This window comes from Talpa occidentalis, unplaced genomic scaffold (assembly GCF_014898055.3).
Source record: "Talpa occidentalis isolate TD23 unplaced genomic scaffold, MPIMG_talOcc4v2.1 talOcc4.11, whole genome shotgun sequence".
NCBI lineage: Eukaryota > Metazoa > Chordata > Mammalia > Eulipotyphla > Talpidae > Talpa > Talpa occidentalis.
In genome coordinates, this window is record NW_023601104.1 from 12,202,414 (window position 1) to 12,223,297 (window position 20,884).

At 36.2% G+C, this 20,884-nt stretch overlaps 1 protein-coding gene across 3 annotated transcripts in view; it reads right to left on the reverse strand.

Moving 5' to 3' along the window:
- Positions 1 to 20,884, reverse strand: part of TTBK2 (tau tubulin kinase 2) — a 140,236-nt gene that overhangs the window by 34,768 nt on the left and 84,584 nt on the right. For all 3 annotated transcript variants that reach the window (XM_037502317.2, XM_037502316.2, XM_037502315.2), the window contains 5 exons: positions 17,822 to 17,962; positions 16,191 to 16,295; positions 7,790 to 7,855; positions 3,511 to 3,603; positions 2,767 to 2,892 (listed from right to left, as the gene is read on the reverse strand). In XM_037502317.2, the coding sequence (XP_037358214.1) occupies positions 2,767 to 2,892; positions 3,511 to 3,603; positions 7,790 to 7,855; positions 16,191 to 16,295; positions 17,822 to 17,962 (531 nt within the window). The remainder of the gene's footprint in view (positions 1 to 2,766; positions 2,893 to 3,510; positions 3,604 to 7,789; positions 7,856 to 16,190; positions 16,296 to 17,821; positions 17,963 to 20,884) is intronic.

Below are 20,884 nucleotides of genomic sequence, written 5' to 3' on the forward strand. Positions count from 1 at the left end.
TAAAATGTGGTATACATGTACACATGTGTGTATATATATATATATATATATATATATATATATATTTCTGGACATGGGTGGAACTGAGGGGATAATGCTAGCAAAATAAGTCAGAAGGAAAAACACAGATGCAGGATGGTCTCACTTGCAGGTGGAATGTAGAGCAACATAACAAAGAATCAGTCAAAACCAAATCAATAATAAACTCTTTAACATCTAGAACTGAGGCAACCAGAGGGGGAGGGTGGCAGGGTAGGAGAAAGTGAGAAAGGAAAGGGGCCCAATGGGACATGGTGCAGAATTGTTGGGGCAAGGTGTGAAAGTATACCTTTGTAGAAGTTTGAACCTATAACCCTCAGAGCAGATACAAAGATGTAAACCTACTTTACCGCAATAAACATAATTTGGGGGGGGGGAGAAAATTTAGGTCAGGTATAATGCCAGGATAGTGTGGGATAAATAGCTGCCTTAGTGGTGGGTATGATGTGGTAAACATTTATCTGATGTTGTGTGAACCTACATCTGAATCATATATAGCATTGTAAATTAATGTTACCTCAATAAAAAAATAAAGTAAGCTATAGCTGTACTTTCAGGACTTAAGAGTCAACCAGGGAGACAGTCTTATAAATATTACATACTGATAAACTTGGCTATTTTCCCAAAACATCCTAGCATGTAACACTTTGCAAAAACAAAAATCAGACTCTAACAGAAACACAAAAGATCACAGGTAGAGAGCAAATCAGCTCTTTTCTCTAGGTCTAAACCTGCTGTCAGAGTGAGTTGTAGCACAGCAGGATACTAAATGAGGTGTTTGCCATGTACAACTTGTTAAGGTAATAACGTTCTGTGGTTTAAAAAAAAATGTGTTTTTTTAAAAGATTTATATTATATGGACATTCAAAGTGAAAGCGCATCATTTAACACTTTGATTATAAAATACATTCACTTAGATCTTGGCTCAGAATGAACCAAACTGAGACATTGTTTATCTGACCTTTGAGGTAACTAGGGAAGCAATAACTCTAAACACTGGGTTTGGTTTTATTTTTTGCTTGTTGCTGAAGGAGGTTTGTTGATTTTAATTACACTGATTATCCAAGGAGGAAGTTTAAATTTTGAAAGAATGGTAATTAAATTCAACTTAGGTATGAATTCCAAACTGCAAAATTAACTATATGGACAACATTAAGTTCACAAGAGCATTCTGATTCATAGTAATTTTTTTTCAAAACAAAGACTACACTGGGGCTCTTCGAGGAAAGCAGGAAACATAAGCTACAAAGTTTAGACCTATTTGGAACTGGATGTTGTGTTGATGCCAATTACTTACACCAATATCTTTTTCCCAATTACCCTAGTCCCAACCACCCTAGTCCCAACCATCTGCCCTTTGCTCCCACTTACTGCTTATGAAAGATCAGAGAGCAAGAAAAAACAGATTATTTACAGAACCTGTGAAACAAAGAAAATGTTTTCCCCGTCCTCTCTCTTCCAGAAATAGGAAAATTACTATATTTTCTTTTGTTATTATGTGACAGAAACACAAGAAGCCCCTAAGAAAATGTCCAAATGAAAAACTTGAGAATAGTAATTCATTAAAGTAAATGTAGGTCTAGTTTCAAATGTCAGCTGGTAAATATGAGTCTTCAGATTGTAGACATAACTAAGCAAAGAATGATTAAAAAAAAAAATTTTGCTGTGCTAAACTTTTATATTCCCACACAGACTTTGAATGATAAACACCTAAGAAAGGAAAGCTGGGATAGATTCTAGATCCTCCTGAATATTTTCAAGTAGCATAAACTCTCTGTATTTCAGAAAATATATGTAAGATGTAAATATAAGAAAACATTTCATAGCAACTTACATACAAAATATTTTTTTTCATGTGTTAGTCTATATGAGATGCAAACAATTACAAAGGAGAGAAGACAACAAGCTCTCCCATTAAAGTCTCTGAGGACCCAAGGTTGTATGTTGCCTGTCTGTTTTATATCCTGTTTATGTCTTATAAAAAGCTGCAATTTCACAGAGAAGTAATTAAGTTTGCTGTGCTACAGACAGTCTTTTGAATGGCCAACACTGACAACACTTTGGAAAGTAAAACTTCCATTAACAGGCAATGTTGTCCTTTATAGATAAAAATGATATACAAATATTATTAATCATTGTATGTGTGTTTATTTATATTTTCAGTGGTAGTGGTTATTTTGCATTAAGCTCTGACCAAGTTCTCCCTGAGAACAACAGATACTTCTGATATATAGCTGACTGGGGTTAGGGATGCAATTTGTGGTAAACCTACTCAATTCTTAAAAGACCTCATTAACTGATGCACTAAGGAAATGATTCACTGAACATAGACAAATTGGCGCCAATAATCTATATTGACTGTTGTCCTACAACATTTTAACATATGCGATGCAGCCCTCAAGTCCTTGACAGATACATTACCTAGTTGGACATTTCCTTTGGGTCAACAAATTAGCTACAGGATTTACACAATTGAACGATCAGCAGTTCTACAGATGAATCATAGCAGGAAAGAAAAATCTACCACATGATGAACAAACCTAAAACTTTAATGAAGTATGTTCATCTAGAAGGGAGGAAACATACACACAAACAATGACACTTCATCATCGTTATTTCACCATGTTCCTCAGAACATATTAAAATAGTATTATTCTAGGGATGCCCCATACTCATTTAAAACACCCTCAATGAATGAAACTAACAGAACTCACAAAGACTACTCACCTGGTAGTCTGGTTTGGTAAAATAATCCAAAGAAGAGATGTGATCCAGAAAGATGCTAAACTCTGGAGGGAGATGTTTCAACATAAGCCTGTGGTCATATCTCTCCTTAATAGAGCCGACTTGCTCCTGGGACGTAAAGAGAAAAGGAACCAAAGTCAATTTCTCTTGGCAGCTACACATTAAGAATATCTCAAGGGTATGTAGTGGGGAATGAGCTAATGAGTAGTTAAAACTAAAGCAAAAACTGAGGTCTTACTCAATGGCTTAATGCACACTGCTTTAGAGGGGTTGGGGGACTATAATATAAAACCAGATGTGTAACATAGTTTTGCATAAAAGAACTGAGAGATTCCCAACTGAAAGAGCTGATCTTAAATCTGGTCTGTTTTTCTTTACTACCACGTTTTTAATTTTTTTAATTTTTGAATTAAACAATATAATGCGACAAACACTAAAAGCGTAATCAACTTATAAAAAAGGGGAAGAACAGTGAAAATAAAAGCTAAGAGGGAGTGCTAGAAATAAAATTAAAAAAAATGATTGTACTTAGAATCTATACTCCATGTACCTAGAAATAGTCATACTATTAATTTATGTCTCTACTCTCACATAGAAAAATACACATATTCGGACATAGTAAAAGTGAATGTACATTTTATTTCTCATATGTAAGTATATTCTCAAAAAATGCCTACCCAGGAAAAATGTTCATTCTTTCCCTTATATTTCCATTTCCAAAATTACCTTATCCTTTATTTTTCTCCAAGGCAGCTGACCAACCACAAATTCCACCAACATGTAGAATAAGGACCAAAGATCATCATGTCTTCCCATTTCCTTCATAAGCAAAACAGAATTCAGTCGTATTATATTACTAATCCTTGCAAGTGGATTATACTAAGACCTAACCATTGAGTTTCATCTTACTATGACTAAAAAATTTAATGTATTTCACAACAAATTACCTGGTAAATATATCTACAAAACTATACAGCTATTAGCAATCTATACAGCAATCTATAGAGTAGAACTGATATACTAAAAAATTTTGATACAAGGAACACCCCAAAATTCAGAAATGCTGGAGATAATATAATTAACAAAATATTAACAGCATTAAGAAGGAAAGGTGATTGTCATTGGCTAGAGGAAAAAAGGGTAGAAGAGTTAATGTTTAGTGTACACAGAGTACACTATGTACTATATGTTTTAGATATCTCTTACACAATGTGAACAATCTTAATACTACTGAATTGTACATTCAAGATGGTAAACTTAATGTTGTATTTTTTTTTTACCATAAATAAAAAAAAAAGGGAAATCCAATGCGACAAAAATAAGAAAGCAAGCTGCTGCTGAGGCTGTGGCACTGGCTGTTTTGGGAGCTTCTGTTCCAGGTTTTATCAATCAGGAAGCGAGCAGGTGTAAAAGTACTGAATCTACACAAGACAGGAGTTGGAAATGAGATACTCCCATCTCCCACTTCCCACCTCTACCATAAAGCTAGGAATTTCAAAGGGTTATCTTTAGTACAGTATTTGGTATATATGATACTGCAATAACATTTTCTCTGTAAAATTTAGTCACCATCAAAGAGATAAAATAATTTAAAAAAATTTTGCCTGAGAATTTCCCAGAGGTCTGTCCCTCATCCACATCTGAGGCTTAAATTTATACTACTTGTGTGATCTGCAGAAGCAAAGCCCAGAAACTAATTTTAAGGGTTTTCTCAGTGATTATATCCTACAGTAATGACATGCAAATCATATCCTACAGTAATGACATGAAAATTCTCTTGTGAAAAAAGCACCTTAAAATCAGGCCTCATGGAAGCCCTACAGAAAAAGTCCCACCAAATGTAAGCTCATTATTCAATATTAAAAAGTTATATTAGGGGACCTCCCCTGGTGGCACAGCAGGTTGAGCTCAGCTCTGTGAAGCTGTCTGCAGCCTCTGCAGCGCTGGTTCAATCCCGGCCAGCAGGGGAGGGTCCCACATGGCGCGGCAGACCTCTCCTGTCTGGCCCACTGCTCCCCTCCCAGTGTATTTCATCCCTCTGCCTGTTCTGTTCCCCACTCCGTCTCTGATGAATCCTCTCACCCTCCCATGCATCTGGCCTGTACCCCAGTTCTTGTATAAATAAATAAATCTTTTTTTTTTAAAAGTTATATTAGGAAGCAAGCTACTCTAAGTTAACAATAAGAGAAACTGTAAAGAGAAAAATTAGATAACCAAGAATTTCAGATATGAAATAATAGGATATAGAATATAAAATACAATAATTTTTTAGCGCTAAAAACAAAAAACATTCTTTTTTTTTTTTAAAGATTTATTTATACAAGCACTGGGTACAGTCAGAAGCACGGGAGGGTGAGAGAATTCACCAGAGCCAGAGCGGAGAGTAGAACAGGCAGAGTGACGAAGTACACTGCTGAGGGGAACAGCGGGCGGCAGGAGAGGTCTGCGCACCATGCAGGACCCTCGCCCAGTGGCCGGGGAGCAGCCGGGGATAGAACCGGTGCTGCAGAGGCTGCGGGCAGCCTCGCAACCCAGCGCTCAACCGCTGCGCCACCGGGGAGGCCCTACAAAAAACATTCTTAAAGCCATGAGAATGGAGCCATAGTCCAGTCAAAAAAAAAAAAAAAAAAAAATGAACTGTAAGAAAGAGGTGAGGAAATTATCCAGAATACAACAGAGACACAAAGAGTCAAAAAGAGTGAAAGAGTCAAAAATTCACAAAGAGTGAATTTAAGCGGCCTGGCAGACAGAACAAGGCCTAACATACATTACATGGAGACTGAAAAAACAAAAAGATATAGAGAGAAAGGGAAAGAGGCAATATTTAATGAACTATGTATGAAAATCTTCAGGAACCAAGAATGACACGAACATCAGATTTAGGAAGCATAACAAATCCCAAACAGAATAAATATAAAGAAATCCATTTAAGCACATCTGAATGTCAACAGGACACTAAAGACAAAGAGAAATATCAAAAGTAATCAAAGAAAAAAGGAGAGATGAAATAGAAAGTAACAGCAATAATATAAAATGAACAGACTTCAAGTACTTTGGAAAGTACTTGTATTATTTGGGAATTATTCATGTTAGAAGCTAAAAGATCAAGGTACAAAAATAATAGAAATGGAATGGATTATTTTTAGGAATTATCAAATCAGGTTTGCAGAATATTTAAGAAAGAAATATATTAGAATTATCTGGGAAATCTTAAGTTAAATAAGAACTTCCAAAGTGTCTACTAGTGGTACTCCTATGTCACCACATAAACTGACAATCATTGTGATGCTGTGTTTCTGTGTAAAGCAGTCTACTCTGCTGTGTCAGGAGCAGAAAATAAGGATAAGAAGCACTCTAACTATCAAATTTACCTACCAAGGTTACATGAATAACAAATAATAATCAGGTTGTCAGAGCACTCTATGATAAGGAGGTTTCCAAATAAACTCTACTCCTCAAATAAAAAAAATGAAAATACATAATATCTTTCTAGTAGTTATTCTGGATACATTTGTATAGTTTTTATGATCTCTGAAAATGTTTAAATTTATCTCAAAAAGAATGTCCTATTTCAAAGACTGCAATGTTGATATGTCTTCAATAGAACTAATTAGAAAGCCCTGTTCTTCTAAAAATTTATAAGAGTTTATTTGGAAAATAAAGAGTACTTTCCCTTCAGGGCATAATAATTGACTAGATGCCAAAAATAAAGCAACAGTGAATCAAACCAAATGAGTTAAAATGCTTAGTGAGTGATACATACTGATAAAAAATTTTTTTCTTATTTTCAAATTATAATCACATCGAAAGAACCATGTAAGATCATAGCATACTCTTTCTATTATATTTAACATAGGTCAATTTTTCAGTAAAGCAATTGTGGCTTTGAAAAATAGGAATAAGGTAATAAGATAACAAGAAAATATTTCTCTTTATTTTATCAAACGAGTTCAAGGTCTGAGAATCCATAAAATGCCTACCTTTCCTGCTCACAATTAAGGTGCTAGGTGAGAAAAAAATTACAGCAGAACAAAGTATTACAGAGTTTAAAAATGTAACCCAAAAGTATAATTTATGAAGATGAAAATTTTAGTTGATTTAAAAATTTAAATTTCATGAAGACAAAAGCTTTAATGGGAAAGAATTATCACAGATTAATAACATTATTAAGACCCTTACATTTTATTAGGTATTAATAGCATGATATCCCCAAATAACTTCTTGAAAGAGAACAGAGATCTTTTATTTCTTCAAAATAAAACCCAGCGGTTGAGCACTGGGTTGCGAAGCTGCCGGCAGCCTCTGCAGCGCCAGTTCGATCCCCGGCTGCTCCCCGGCCACTGGAGGAGGGTCTCGCATGGTGCGCAGACCTCTCCTGCCGCCAGCTGCTCCCCTCAGCAGTGTACTTCGGTCCTTCTGCCTGCTCTGCTCCCCGCTCTGGCTCTGGTGAAACCTCTCACCCTCCCGAGCTTCTGACTGTACCCAGTGCTTGTATAAATAAATAAATAAATCTTTAAAAAAAAATTCTACATTAAATTCATTAATGCTTACATCTAAAGTGAGGACACAAGATTCCTCATAGACTAAACACACTTAGCAATTATCTTTTCTGGCAAATCCAATTTTATTTTTTAGGCAGCTGCACTCATCTATATTCACTGAACCCCTTACTACAATTCGTATTAATGATGCTTTTTTTGTTCCCAAGACATTCCATAGCTGTGCAACTTTCTTTTTTTTTTTTAAGTTACTGATTTATTTAATGGTGTTCTGAATGATTATTGTTCAACAAGACAGGATTGGGTATCTTTTAGGAAATTCTGGCAAATTTGTAACTGAAAAAGAAACATTAAAGAAGAGATAAGAAGAGCACTAATTGTGGGAAAAGTTCTTTTGAAGGACAAAAAAGTGAACATATACCTGGTGTACTCCTCATGTAAAGAAGTAAATCTGATTCAAGCCCTCAGCATGCTTATACAGACATGACTCTAGTTCAAATACCTACCCTGTTCCGATGAGCATTGATTGATGCATAACGAACTGTTCCTCTAAAGCCTGCCACAGCTCGAGGCTACAACAAAATGAAGCAAAAAAATAATAAATCAGCTTCAAGTAGGAAGAGATTCAGCACACTTGAGCCCATAAAGTAGAGAGAAGAAACAATGTGCATTACTGTCACAATAAAACACCAAGTAGTGGCCCCCTGGTGGCACAGGGCTTAGTCTTAGTGCTTGCTATCAAGCCATTGCCAGCCACTGTGACCTGAGTTCGATCCCCAGCCAGGGAGCTACCGACATGGCACAGTAGACCTCTCTTGTCTAGCCCACTGCTCCCCTCAGCAGTGTGTATCAGTAGATCCACCTGTTCTGCTCCCTACTCTGTCTCTGGTGAATCCTCTCACTCCCTGCACTCTGGCTACACACCAGTTCTTGCATGCATAAATAAATAAAAATAAATCTTTCTTAAAAAAACCAAGTAAATCTCTAACTTTGTATTGTGAAATTACAGAAAATTAGAGACAGAACATTGCTAAATCATACCTTTGAAAAAACACAAATTTCTTAGTTATCAGTGAGTCCCAGTTTTTCCTACCTACATTTTAAAATAAAGTGACATTTATGACAAACATAAACTTTGTACATTAGAAAGCATTAAATGCTTTCATATACCCAGAATCATATTAACTATCATTTTTATATTTTAATATTCAGACAATTTTTACAAGTAAGTATATAAAGACCATGAGGCATTTTCAGGTAATCTAACTGTGTCTTGATTCTTTCATTCAAATTCAATTTAAAGATGGTGGTAATTTGTATTCTTCTCTGCATACATAATTCATATATTCACAAATTCAAGTAATTGGATACTTGTTACATGCCAGGCATTAAGAATAAATATAAACATGAATTAATTATACATGATCTAGTTCTCAGAGAGCTCAACTTAAAATAAAATCCAAGCTCTTTTTGTTTGACTTAGAAGACCTGTGATCCTGCACTGACCTCACTGCAAAATGTCTTTACTTGTGGTTTCTCCTATGACCAATTTTGTTTCTAGCTTAGAATTGGCACTTGTTATTCTCTCCAGTTGGAATGCCATCTCCTGCTTCCAATGGCTAGCTAACTTTTTACTCCATAAAAGCCCTTTGCTCATAAATCACATCCTAAGAGAAATAATCATTAATCATCCTAATCTAAAATACCATCTGCTCTGGCACTGTCACTCTATTCTTTTATTGTTTTATTTTTTCATAATAACACCTTTCACTACTTTAAATCAATTTTATTTATACATTTTTACCTATATGTTTACTATCTGTCTATTTCTACTGGAATATAAACTGTGAAGGCAAGGTAATTGTCTGATAGGCTCTCAGAGCAAAGTATGTAACTTGTCTAATTTGACTAGGTTAAAGTCATCAATCAAGGTCTTTTGACTTGAAATTATATGTTATAGAAACAGTGTTGCTTCCATTCTACTCCTTCACAAGGATCCAGTGAGTACACTACAGATTCTTGAATGGCACTATAGTTCAATATAAAAATTGATGGAACCTGATGATCAATAATTTTCTTTTTTATTATTATTAATTTTTTTACATCATTGTTCATTTTTAAACAATATTTGCTTCCCCCGACCCAGGTGTAGTCCCCATAGAATTTCCTTCCCCAATGCACCCGCACCACAATCCCCTGTGCTCCTCCCTCCCTCCCTCTGATCCCTCTCCCTCCTCCTCCCCTGCAGGGTGTCTCTGATTTATAATTGTCTGTTTTTGTTTTGTTGTGTTTTGAATTTTCATTAGACTTTTTTGTGTGTGTTTTTTTTTACAGTAATTTCAAATTATCCTCAATTAAAATGTATTATCTTTGTAGTCAGAAAGACTATAATGTTATTTTAAAAATCCAGTTAACGGAATTATTGTTATGTATATATATCTCTTCTTCCTCCATTCACTCATTTTGTCATCTACGTTTAATCTATTCAAGTTAACTATTATTTCATGAAATTCTCTCTTGCCCCTTTGATTACTTTTTGGTTTTGTTTTTTAAGATTTAACTATTTCAAAAACATCGTTTTTTTTTTGGTTTGTTTTTTTTTTTAAAGATTTATTTATTTATTTACACAAGCACTGGGTACAGTCAGAAGCGTGGGGGGTGGATGAGAGAATCCACCAGAGCCAGAACGGGGAACAGAACAGACAGACTGACAAAATACACTGCTGAGGGGAGCAGCGGGCACAGCAGGAGAGGTCTGTCGCGCCATGTGGGACCCTCGCTGGTGGCCAGGGATCGAACCGCACTGCAGAGGCTGCGGGCAGCTTCGCAGCCCAGTGCTCAACCGCTGCGCCACCAGGGGAGGCCCTCAAAAACATTGTTTTTAATGATGTCTCTGTAATCAAAAGCTTATCTAATCTATATAAATGCCCTTTATTTTCCCTTAGCTGGTATTCACTGAAAACCATAGTCAGTAAATCTTAGTATTACCTAAGATATAATGAGTAACAGGAATATCTAATATTCTTCTCAACTTGGTTGATAGAACTTAGGTCAGAGATTTCTTTTCCTAAAAGAAATATTTCTTGTAGAAAGCCTACTACCAACCATTTTCAGTAAACATTTTAGAGATTGTATTTATATTCACTACCTTACAAGTTTTCCTTAACACAAAAATGATTTTGTAGCATGCAATTGTGCCCAGTTATTTTGATTCTAATGACAATCAAGATGACTATCTCCAGACCTATTATCATACTGCGCAGTCTAGTGCATGGTCAACTGGGCACTCAACTTCCCCTTAATGGATTCTAGTCAAGGCAAGCCCAGGAAACTCTTTCCAGTTAAGAGTACCCCTGGCTTGGCTCTGACCTTACTTCTGCCATGGAAAGGTTCAGACACAGGTAAAGAGAGATTAGACATTTAGAGAGATCTTGATGTGACTCATCAAAGAAGTAACATCAGGTCAAGGAAATTCAGCCACCTTATATAAGGGAGAACAGAAAAAAACAAGCTGACAGAATTGGGGAAAATAGCTATCTATACAAATAATTCTAATCTAAAGCAGACTATAATTAAGATTATTAGCAAAGTACTATGAGCGCCTAGGACCAGTAAGGATTAGTTCCATTTTGTGCAAGAAGGAGAGTCTATGGGAAAAGGGAAAGTCCTAAGAATAAGGTGACTTAACCAAGTCTTGAAGTTGATGATCTCTTGAAAGTTCCCCAAATGATGGCAATTGGGCAATAGCAATTAAAATTACAAACGCATATAATTTCTTGGACTCAGCAATTTCACTTCTGGAAATTTATCCTGCAGATATATTTGCATATGTACTTGCATGTGCAAAAAAAAGGTCATACAAATTCATTCACTGCACAAACATCTGTGACAGCAAAGATTAGAAATAAAGCAATGTTCATCAATGGGGGCTGATTATTAAATAAGTTACAATACATCAATATAATTAATACACTTTGTAACTGAAAAGAATGTAAATGCTCTATATCCTGATATACAAAGGTCCCCTAGATAAACTGTTAAGTCGGAAAAAAAAAAAAGTCAGAATGTGTACATCATGCTACCTTTTGAATCAAAATAGGAAAAGTGATAATATTAAGTTTCTTTTAATGTATATGCATAAAGAAATTCTGGAAGAATTCAAAAAGAAACTAAGAGCTACCTAAGATAGAAGCATCAGGGAAGCTCAAGAATTGAGTAGAGGGCCTCCCTCATGGTACAAGGGGTTAAGGACAGTACTGCAGAGGCTGTCCGCAGCCACTGAAGCACAAGTTCGAACCCCAGCCGGCCAGGAAACTACCCACATGGCACAGCAATCCTCTCCTGACTCGCCCACTGCTCTCCTCAGCAGTGTACTTCAGTCAATCTGCTTGTTCTGCTCCCCACTCTTGCTCTGGTGAAACCTCTCACCCCTGCACCTCTGGCCTGTACCCCAGTTCTTGTATGCATAAATAAATCTTAAAAAAAAAAGAATTGAGTAGATTTGGAATAAACAAGGATGAAATGGAGATTTGCTTCACTATTTAACTTTCAATTTTTTTCAAGTCCAGTTTATTGAGGTATAATTTACATACAGTAAACTTCATATATTAGGTATAGTTATAGTTCAATGAGTTTTGACAAACTAGAGAGTCATGTAACTACCACAGCAATCAAGACATTCTGAAAATTTCCATAATTCCAGGAAGCTTCCTTAGTGCCCTCTGTGTTCAAACCCTCCCCTCCTAGTCTCAGGCAACCTCACTAGCACTTAGAATTGTCTGTCTTTTTTGGCTTTTAACCATTTTGATTGGTGTATACTAGTTTTCACTGTGATTTTAATTTGCATTTCCCTGACACCTAATGATGCTGAGCACCTGTTAATGTTCTATTTGCTATCTCAAATATTTCTAGATGAAATGTCTATTCAAATCTTTTGTTCAAATATTTTTAAAATTAGTGAGTCATAAGATTTTAAGTTATTATATAGTTCTAAGTTGTTTACAGATGCTAGATCTAACTCCTTTGTCAGATACATGCACGTTTTGCAAATATTTTTTCCAGTATGAGACTTGTCTTTTCATTTGCAAAAGTGCTTAATTTTGATGAATTTTTAATTATTTTATTTTTGCACCATATAAATATAATCCTTTAAAAATATATTTTAAAACGTCTTTAAATTAAAAAAGTAGAAAGTGAAAGTGGTTAATAACCTAAGAGTATGTTTTATAAAATCTAGATACCTGAGTGGTAGTGAAAAAAGAAAAACTAGGGCCTCCCCAGTGGCGCAGCGGTTGAGCGCTGGGTTGCGAAGCTGCCCGCAGCCTCTGCAGCGCCGGTTCAATCCCAGGCTGCTCCCAGGCCACCGGAGGAGGGTCCCGCATGGCGCGCAGACCTCTCCTGCCGCCCGCTGCTCCCCTCAGCAGTGTACTTCGGTCCTTCTGCCTGCTCTGCTCCCGGCTCTGGCTCTGGTGAATTCTCTCACCTTCCCGCGCTTCTGACTGTACCCAGTGCTTGTATAAATAAATAAAATAAATAAATAAATCTTAAAAAAAAAAAAAAAGAAAAACTAAATTCGGCCTTGAAGAGCAGGCAGAATTACAGTAAGAAGGATGAAATGCATTTTAAATAAAAAGAACAGCGCAAACAATGCAAAAAGGATGGAAACAGTCTGGTATAGTTGATACAAATTGTGAAAGAAAATAATGGAAAAACAGGGTGGAATCAGATTAAGGATGGCCCTGAATATCACATGTTAAGTATTTAGCTTAAAATGTGCAAGCAAATGGAATTTGCTTAAATTTTTTAAGTAGGGAAGTTATAGGGATGAGGAAGTAGGTGGAATATTTACCCCGGAACATATTGAATATAAAGGATAGGCTGGAAAGAAAGAGTAGGGAGACCAGCGAAGCAACCAGTTTAAAAATCCAAATAAGAAACTATGAGACTAGTACAAGGACAGAAGCAACATGACTGTGGAAGATGAATGTTAGAGACAGAATCCTAGGAAAATACAGATGTAGAAGGCAAGGACTCCAGGCATTATTAGCCTTCCCACTTTTAACCAATGGGAAGAAGATGGGGGAGGGGAAGCACTGAGAACTATGTAATAAAATCCTATTTCAATGGAAATAAGAAATTACCTCAAATTCTGAAAAGGCAACAGAAAATGAGTGAAAACTTTTCTTAAGCAGGTGACAGCCTAGGCACTGGAAGTTTCAGCTGAATGGTTAGGAAGGAAACAGCAGGAGACAGCATGGCCTTCTAAGAACGTAGACACAAAGGGTCAATGTGAGCCGCCAGATGAAGGGCTGAGGGAACTGGGCATGCTTTAAAGTAGGAGGGGTAAGAGTGAGCATGTAAGATTCGCATCATTATCAACCACATAAACAACTCTCCAGCGTAAGAGACACTATCATTCTCTCCACAATGCTTTTTGACAGATGGCCCTATATTCCATGTTTGGTAAATAAATATACATTCATGTTTTGAGGGAATTTCTTTTGGTGATAAAATAGTTTTAGATCCAGATTGTTATGCTGTTAGATGAATATATACATGTGATTAATAATTCATATGCCACCAGGAAAAAGTTCATGTAAAAAACAGTAAAATCCAACTAAAGTCTTTATTTCAGTTAGTAATACTACACTAATATCAATTTCCTAGCTTTGACAATGTACTATGATTATGTAAGAATTTATCATTGGAGGAAGAAAATGAAGGATAAATGGTAGCTGCAGTATTTTACAATAGCTTCCTGGACCTGTTCCATACTCTAAAATAAGTACCTTTGAATCTACAAAAGAGGGGAAGAAAAAAAAAAAGGCAAAGCAAGTGACTATAAGTTATATATGTCAATATAAAATTAAGAATGGAGGTTATGCCTAGGGTTTCAGTGACCAATGTAATAGCAACTCAAAATTACTCGAAATTTAAAATTCAGTTCCTCTCTTATTCTGGCCACAATTCAAGTGCTTAATAGCCACACTGGCTAGTGGCTACCATATTACACAAGCTGATACAGAACATTTCCATCTTTGCATTAAGTTACATTAGACAGTGTTGCTTACAGAAGGAAAAGGGGGTAAAAGGGGCTATCAGGGGAGGATCCACAGCACATTTGTAAGCTGGTAATGAACTATTTTTTTAATCTAGATGGAACTCATGGATGTTTTGATATTATTCCTTAAAAATTTTAGGTGCGTTTTTTGGAATATATATAGAGAACTAGACCAAAAAGATATATGTTGTTTACTTGGTAATAAAGAATCTATGTGTATGAGCCTCCCTGCCCTGTACAGATCAGCTCCACTAAAGTCTGTTGCACCCAGGAACACAAGGCTCCCTCACTGCCAAGTTTCCAGACAAAGGGCTTACCTCCCTGTGGAGCAGGACGTGCACATTTTTCATCATCTGTCAGCTGTTAGTTGCTGTGGAGGCTAAGTGCTGGGCAAGTACAGGTGAAGGTGTGGAAGCTCTTTTCTTACACTCAGTCTACACTCATGGAATGAAGGCTCTACTACCATGGGCATGATATGCTGAGAATAGTGGAGCCCAAACAGCCTTCCCTCCCTGGCTCAAGAGGCAGTGGTTTCAAGCCAGGAGAGGCAAGCAGAGAAGACTTCAGGCTAAGGCACACATCTCAATTTCATGGCTCAGCTCCTAAAATTAGTAAATCACTTAGCTAGAAACCTGCTACTGTCCTCACTCACAACTCCAGAGTTCTAGGTTAGAGATTTTAGCCTTGGGACAGGAGAAAGTCTTAAAAAAAAAAAAAGTTACCTCCTGATCTCTTAATTTCATTTCCAACAATGAAGTTAAGCCTCAGATTCCACTCAAAAAGATTGTGGTAAAGGGAACTGGGAGGAGATTCCTAGATTTAATGAAGATAAAGCCTAGACTACAAGCAAGCCAGGAAAAAACAAGGAGAATAAGAGAGCTGGAAGGTGCCCTCATTAGGTCAGAACAAGTATCAAACTCTGATCTCAGAAACAGTACCATTTTAGAAACTACAATTTGATTAACTTACCAAGGAATTTATGCCACAGGGAACTGCTGTAAGCAATAGAGCAATCAGCCAGCAATTTGTGGAACTTAACAGCTGGGTATGTCATACAGGGAAAGGGAAGAAGAAACCTGTACTAGCTAGCACCACTGTGGGCCAAATCAAAGCTACGTTTCCCTGAGAAGCAACAACAAAGATTTAACACTGTTTTTTGGGAAGAGAGGAAATGAACTTCACTAAACAAAGAAACAACAGTGACAAGTCCTGGAAAGGGAACCAATACCCAGAACTGTTATAACATATTATCTGAAATGACCTGAACCAAGGATGCTAATAACATCAGTGCCTGATGACCACCCACTAGCCATTTTAAAGTGCTAACACAGAAGAAAACAGCTATTCCAGGAAAATCATCAATAATCCTTTGACTAACTACCCCTAGACTGCCTATCCCTTCCCACTCCTGAGGACAAAGAAACCCTCCTATACCCCTCATATCTGTCTCCCCTATATAACCTTTCACTCACCACTGGAAGAGACAGTTTCTTTATAGCACTAACTGCCGTTCTCCTGTGACAGCACCACCCATTAATAAAGGGCTTCCTTTATGGAAAGGATCTTGTGGTTCAAAGTCTGGCTTTCTGAGCACAAGAGATATGACCCAGTTAGGTCCTAAGGGATAATGTATGTGTTCTTACTATAAGACCTCTCTAAATGGCTTCTAATGTAGTTTTTATAAGCCACAACTTTCAATAAAAAAATTAATGCCATTCTATAATTAAATCATGAAATTTATATGCCACTTCTTGGGTAACATCCACTCTGATACAAAATTAGCATTTATTTAAAAAGAATAACATTAATTCACAAATATTTAATAATAATAATATGAAAAATCTTACTGGTCTGACGTCACCACAGGAATTGGTAAATTGTCGCGCCAATCCAAAATCAAGCATGTAACATTTCCTGCAAGTACTAGGAAAGCGACCCATAGCAAAGTTTGACTAGAAAAAAGAAGAAAAATATACATATTCTCATAATACTTTGTCCTTACATCTTCTCCTTCCTATATATTCATTCTTCTATTTACAGTCTATATAACCTATATGTTCCCAATACACTGTTCTAGTCAATGATGTTTATTAGATTTTAATTGTATAAAGTTATTTCAATTGTATAAAGTTATTACAACACAACACTGATTTAACACAGAAGTCCTAAGTTGCTTGAAATTCTACTCTAGGTCACTGCTTAAATGATTATGGAATCCCTAGTTTTTAAAATGGAAAATAGTAGGAGTGAGCAAAATCAAGTACAAAGCTCTTAAATTTAAATGAATTTCCTTTAAGCATCATAAAGTTGAATTTCACTAAGTATAAAAATCAAAGTACAATTTAAGCAAGCATTTCAAAACATACCTAAGGAAAATATACTTTGCATTCTTTTCTTTTCTGGGACCCTCGCCGGCAGCCGGGGAACAAACCGGCGCTGCAGAGGCTGCAGGTAGCCTCGCAGCCCAGTGCTCAAAGGCTGCGCCACCAGGAGAGGCCCTTTTCATTCTTTTCTTAATAAAAATAGATATAACACTGAATGGCTACAAACTTGCAAAGGTGTGTATGTAAGTAAGGGTATTTATAAGTGCAAAAACCAAAATGTTATAGAATTGCTAGCTTTTATTTCAAAATACTGTTCTACTTAGTGAATTTTCTGATGAAAATAGAAATAGAAAAAAAATAGAAACTTCAATCACCACAGTTCTCAAATAATGACATTTAGTATGGCATTGAAATAAGAACACAAATGCTATATTACATTAAGTCTGACTCTACTAGGTTAATTTTAGTTGGCATTTTCACATAAACTACTTAATTTTAGAAATCATGTAGCAACAGATGGGTATGATAACCAACCAACATATGTTAAATTTAATATATTAGAAATGGGTAATAAAAAAAATGAAAACATTTCACAGTTATAGAAATAACATTTCTAAGGAAATCAGAATATAAAAGTACAGTATATATTGCTACAACTGCTCTCAGGAGGAAAATAAGATCTTTCACAATTGACGACTTCTTATAAGCACAATTTCTCACTTGAGAAATAATTCAAATAACATAATGCCAACATCTACAAGCAACATATGTATATTTTAAAAAATAACAACAGGAAAATGAAATGCAAAGCATAACTATGAATTTAGGTGTAAGGCTAAATTATTAGCAATGTTAACACACGTAATATTAACAAGCAAGCATTAAACATTTCTAAAGGCTGCTGAGCAACACTTTCATGAGTGTCTCACTTTATGAGAAGAGCTCTTGAATATAAATTGTAGTTTCTAACTATTTTTGAAAATGGTAATTTTAGCACTCTAAATACATTTTCTTCCACAGAAATAAAAATACCTTGTATTTAATCATAGCTGGTATAGAAAGCTACATTTGTAGTTTATTGTGTCCCATTATAAGACTTATTATAGGAGCACCAAGCAAACTCATTCTGTGCACTGACTGGAAAAGCCCCCTACCGGTTTGATGTCTCGGTGCAAGAATCCCACAGAATGGATGCTCTCGATAGACTCCAGAATCTGTTTACCCAACCGAAGAGTAGTGCTAATGGTAAAAGTGCCCCGGGACTGGCTGCGGCGTAGATCTGCCAGGTTCCGACCCTGTGGAAACCAAATAAACACTTTCAAATGTGGCACTAAATGATGAGAGCAGACTGGGAAACTGTTCATTTGTCATTAAAAACTGTTTTGGCTGTAATAATAAGGCTTTTACTCAAATCATAAGCCCCTCAATCAAGAGAAGTCTCAAAATAATGCATAAATGTTTCAAACATTTAAGAATAACCTCAAATTTTCTAGCATATTATGTTTCCGGGTCATCATGCTTCCCTTCATCTCTGATGGCATAACAAAACATAGTCTTATTTGAAAAGATACAAAATATACCTAGAACAGTAATCTCTTGTTACTACTGCCCAACATATAATCCCATAAAAACTACTTAACTTTTCTGCATTTCTATTCCCTCGTAAAATGGGGCAAACAATACACAGGTGAGGTGTAGGTATTGTTTGTGAAGATTAAACAAAATCCATGCAAAGTTGTTTAGAATACTGGCACATGTTAGGTACTCAGTAACGCTACTAATTGTCATATGAACAAAAGTGACTTGAAATACTCTAATACACGTAGTAGTATATGAAAACAATGGATGATGTATCCAAATTGTGCCAAATGTATTATATTTATGATTGCATTTAATTCCCACAGCACCCTAAATACAAGTTGTTATTCCTGTTTTAAGATACATGGTGGTAAACCAGCAAGTAAGGATATTGATCAAAGACTGCCATATTCTAGCGCTGTCAAAATGAATCAGGATACAAACTGAAGAAGTTCTGCTACCCAAAGATAGGGCAATTTGCACATTAAAAAGAAAAACTGCAGTGATTGAAAGACATAAAATATGTTAAATTTATGAATTCAGAATTATATTTTTAAGAAAGAGAAAATGAACTCATTAGTCTCCTTTAGAAAACATTAGGAAACAACTCTATTCTGAAAACTGGTAAGTAAAATATTAAGCATTAGGCCTATATTTCTTATATATAACGTACCTCAAGATAACCTAATAGTTGATGTGGTGCTTTACAAAGAATTCTAGTAAAGAAATGATAGAATTATAGTATAGTTGCAACCCCACTGACATAACACACTTAGGCAATGACTACTAATAGGTTGATAAAAACCTAGGAAAAAAACCAATGAGCACTTTAAAATGAATGGATGGGTCAATGGTCCCTAAATGTTATAGATCTATTTTTTTCTTTTCCCATTGATCAATCTTAACTTCACTAAAAGAGAGAAGACCAGTCACTGCCTACTGATGTGATGCAATAGGAAGCATACAACTCACCTCTGAAGTATTTTGGTCAAAAAATCTAATCTAATCACCAGTTTGTTGAAAATCCAGAGACAGAAGAACACATTAAACAACACAATAGAAGAACAATCAACAAAATCCAAAATATGATAACTGCTTCATGACAAATGATAAGAACAACAAATGAAAACTAAGAAAAAAAGACTCTATAGATTAAAAGAGGTTCAAGAACTATCATATGATCCACCTTTTGGGATGGCAGCATTTATCTTGATTTTGATTTTGCTCTTTTCCTCCCAGAGGTGCCTTAGGCTTGTGACAGGCTTTCGGGCTTCAGTGGCCCTGCTTTGAGCCAACCTTGTTTGGCTGGATATTTACCCGTGAGGGGATGGGTAACTTCAGTGCTTGATTTGGACACTTTATTTTTTCCCATTTCTGCATTGCACACTAATGTCTTAAAGTTCCTTTCCATTGAAGGTCTTACGCACTACAGTATGTTTTATCTTGATGCAGCAGATAGCAGAACCTATTTAGAATGGGCAGGTTTGGGGGTTCTGGGGTGCCCCTCTCCCTGCGCTATAACAAATGGACATTTGGAGGCAGGCAAAATGAGAAAGTATAATCTTGGAAGCTATACGGCAATGTAAACTAATGTTACCTCAATTAAGAAAGGAGGGAAGAGACTTTATAAACTGTTAATTTCTAACAATTATATCTTCCAATGGTCCTAAAACTACATTATAACTAATTAAACATTAGTAAATGAACTTATAATGTGGACATTTAAAAGATGATACATGAATATATGCCCCTACTCAGTAATTCTGGATTATCTAAAAACAAAAAATCCTGGATTAACAAAATTAAAGCAGAATGCTTTTAATAAACTCAGAACTAGCTGTTATTTAAAAGAATGACCTTAGAGGGCCACCCTGGTGGCCAAGGGGTTAAGATGCAACTTATGAAGCTGTCCAAAACCACTGCAGCACGAGTTTGAATCCCAGCTGGGGAGCCACCCACATGGCACAGCAGACCTCTCCTGACTCGCCCGCTGCTCCCCTCAAGCAGTGTATTTCAGTCGATTTGCCTGATCTGCTCCCCACTCTGTCTCTAATGAATCTTCTCACCCCCAACACCTCTGGCCTGTACTCCAGTTCTTGTATGCATAAATAAAATCTTTAAAAAAAAAAAATGACCTTAGAAATATTACTTTTGACTAACAAAACAATACTTTACTGTAAACAAAAAAAGGGGACTCAGGCCTCCCCTGGTGGCACAGGCAGTGAGCACCGTGCTGTGAAGCTGTCCACAGCCTCTGCAGTGCATGTTCGATCCTGGCCAGCTGGCGAGGGTCCCATATGGCGCAACAGACTTCTCCTGTCGCTCCCGCTGCTCCCCTCAGCAGTGTATTTCGTCAGTCTGCCTGTTCTGTTCTCCACTCTGTCTGTGGTGAATCCTCTCACCTTCCCACACATCAGGCCTGTACCCCAGTTCTTGTATAAAAATAAATCTTAAAAAGGGGGGGGGCTCAAGAGATATAGCCACCAAATGCAATGTATGAACCTAATTTTAAACAAGATTCAAGAAAACCAAGTAAAAAAATAAAAAAGAGGTATGTATGATCAAGGAAACCTGAATCAAATTCATATTTGATGATATTCAGTAATTATAATTGTTAATGTGGCTATAAAGGGGGAAAA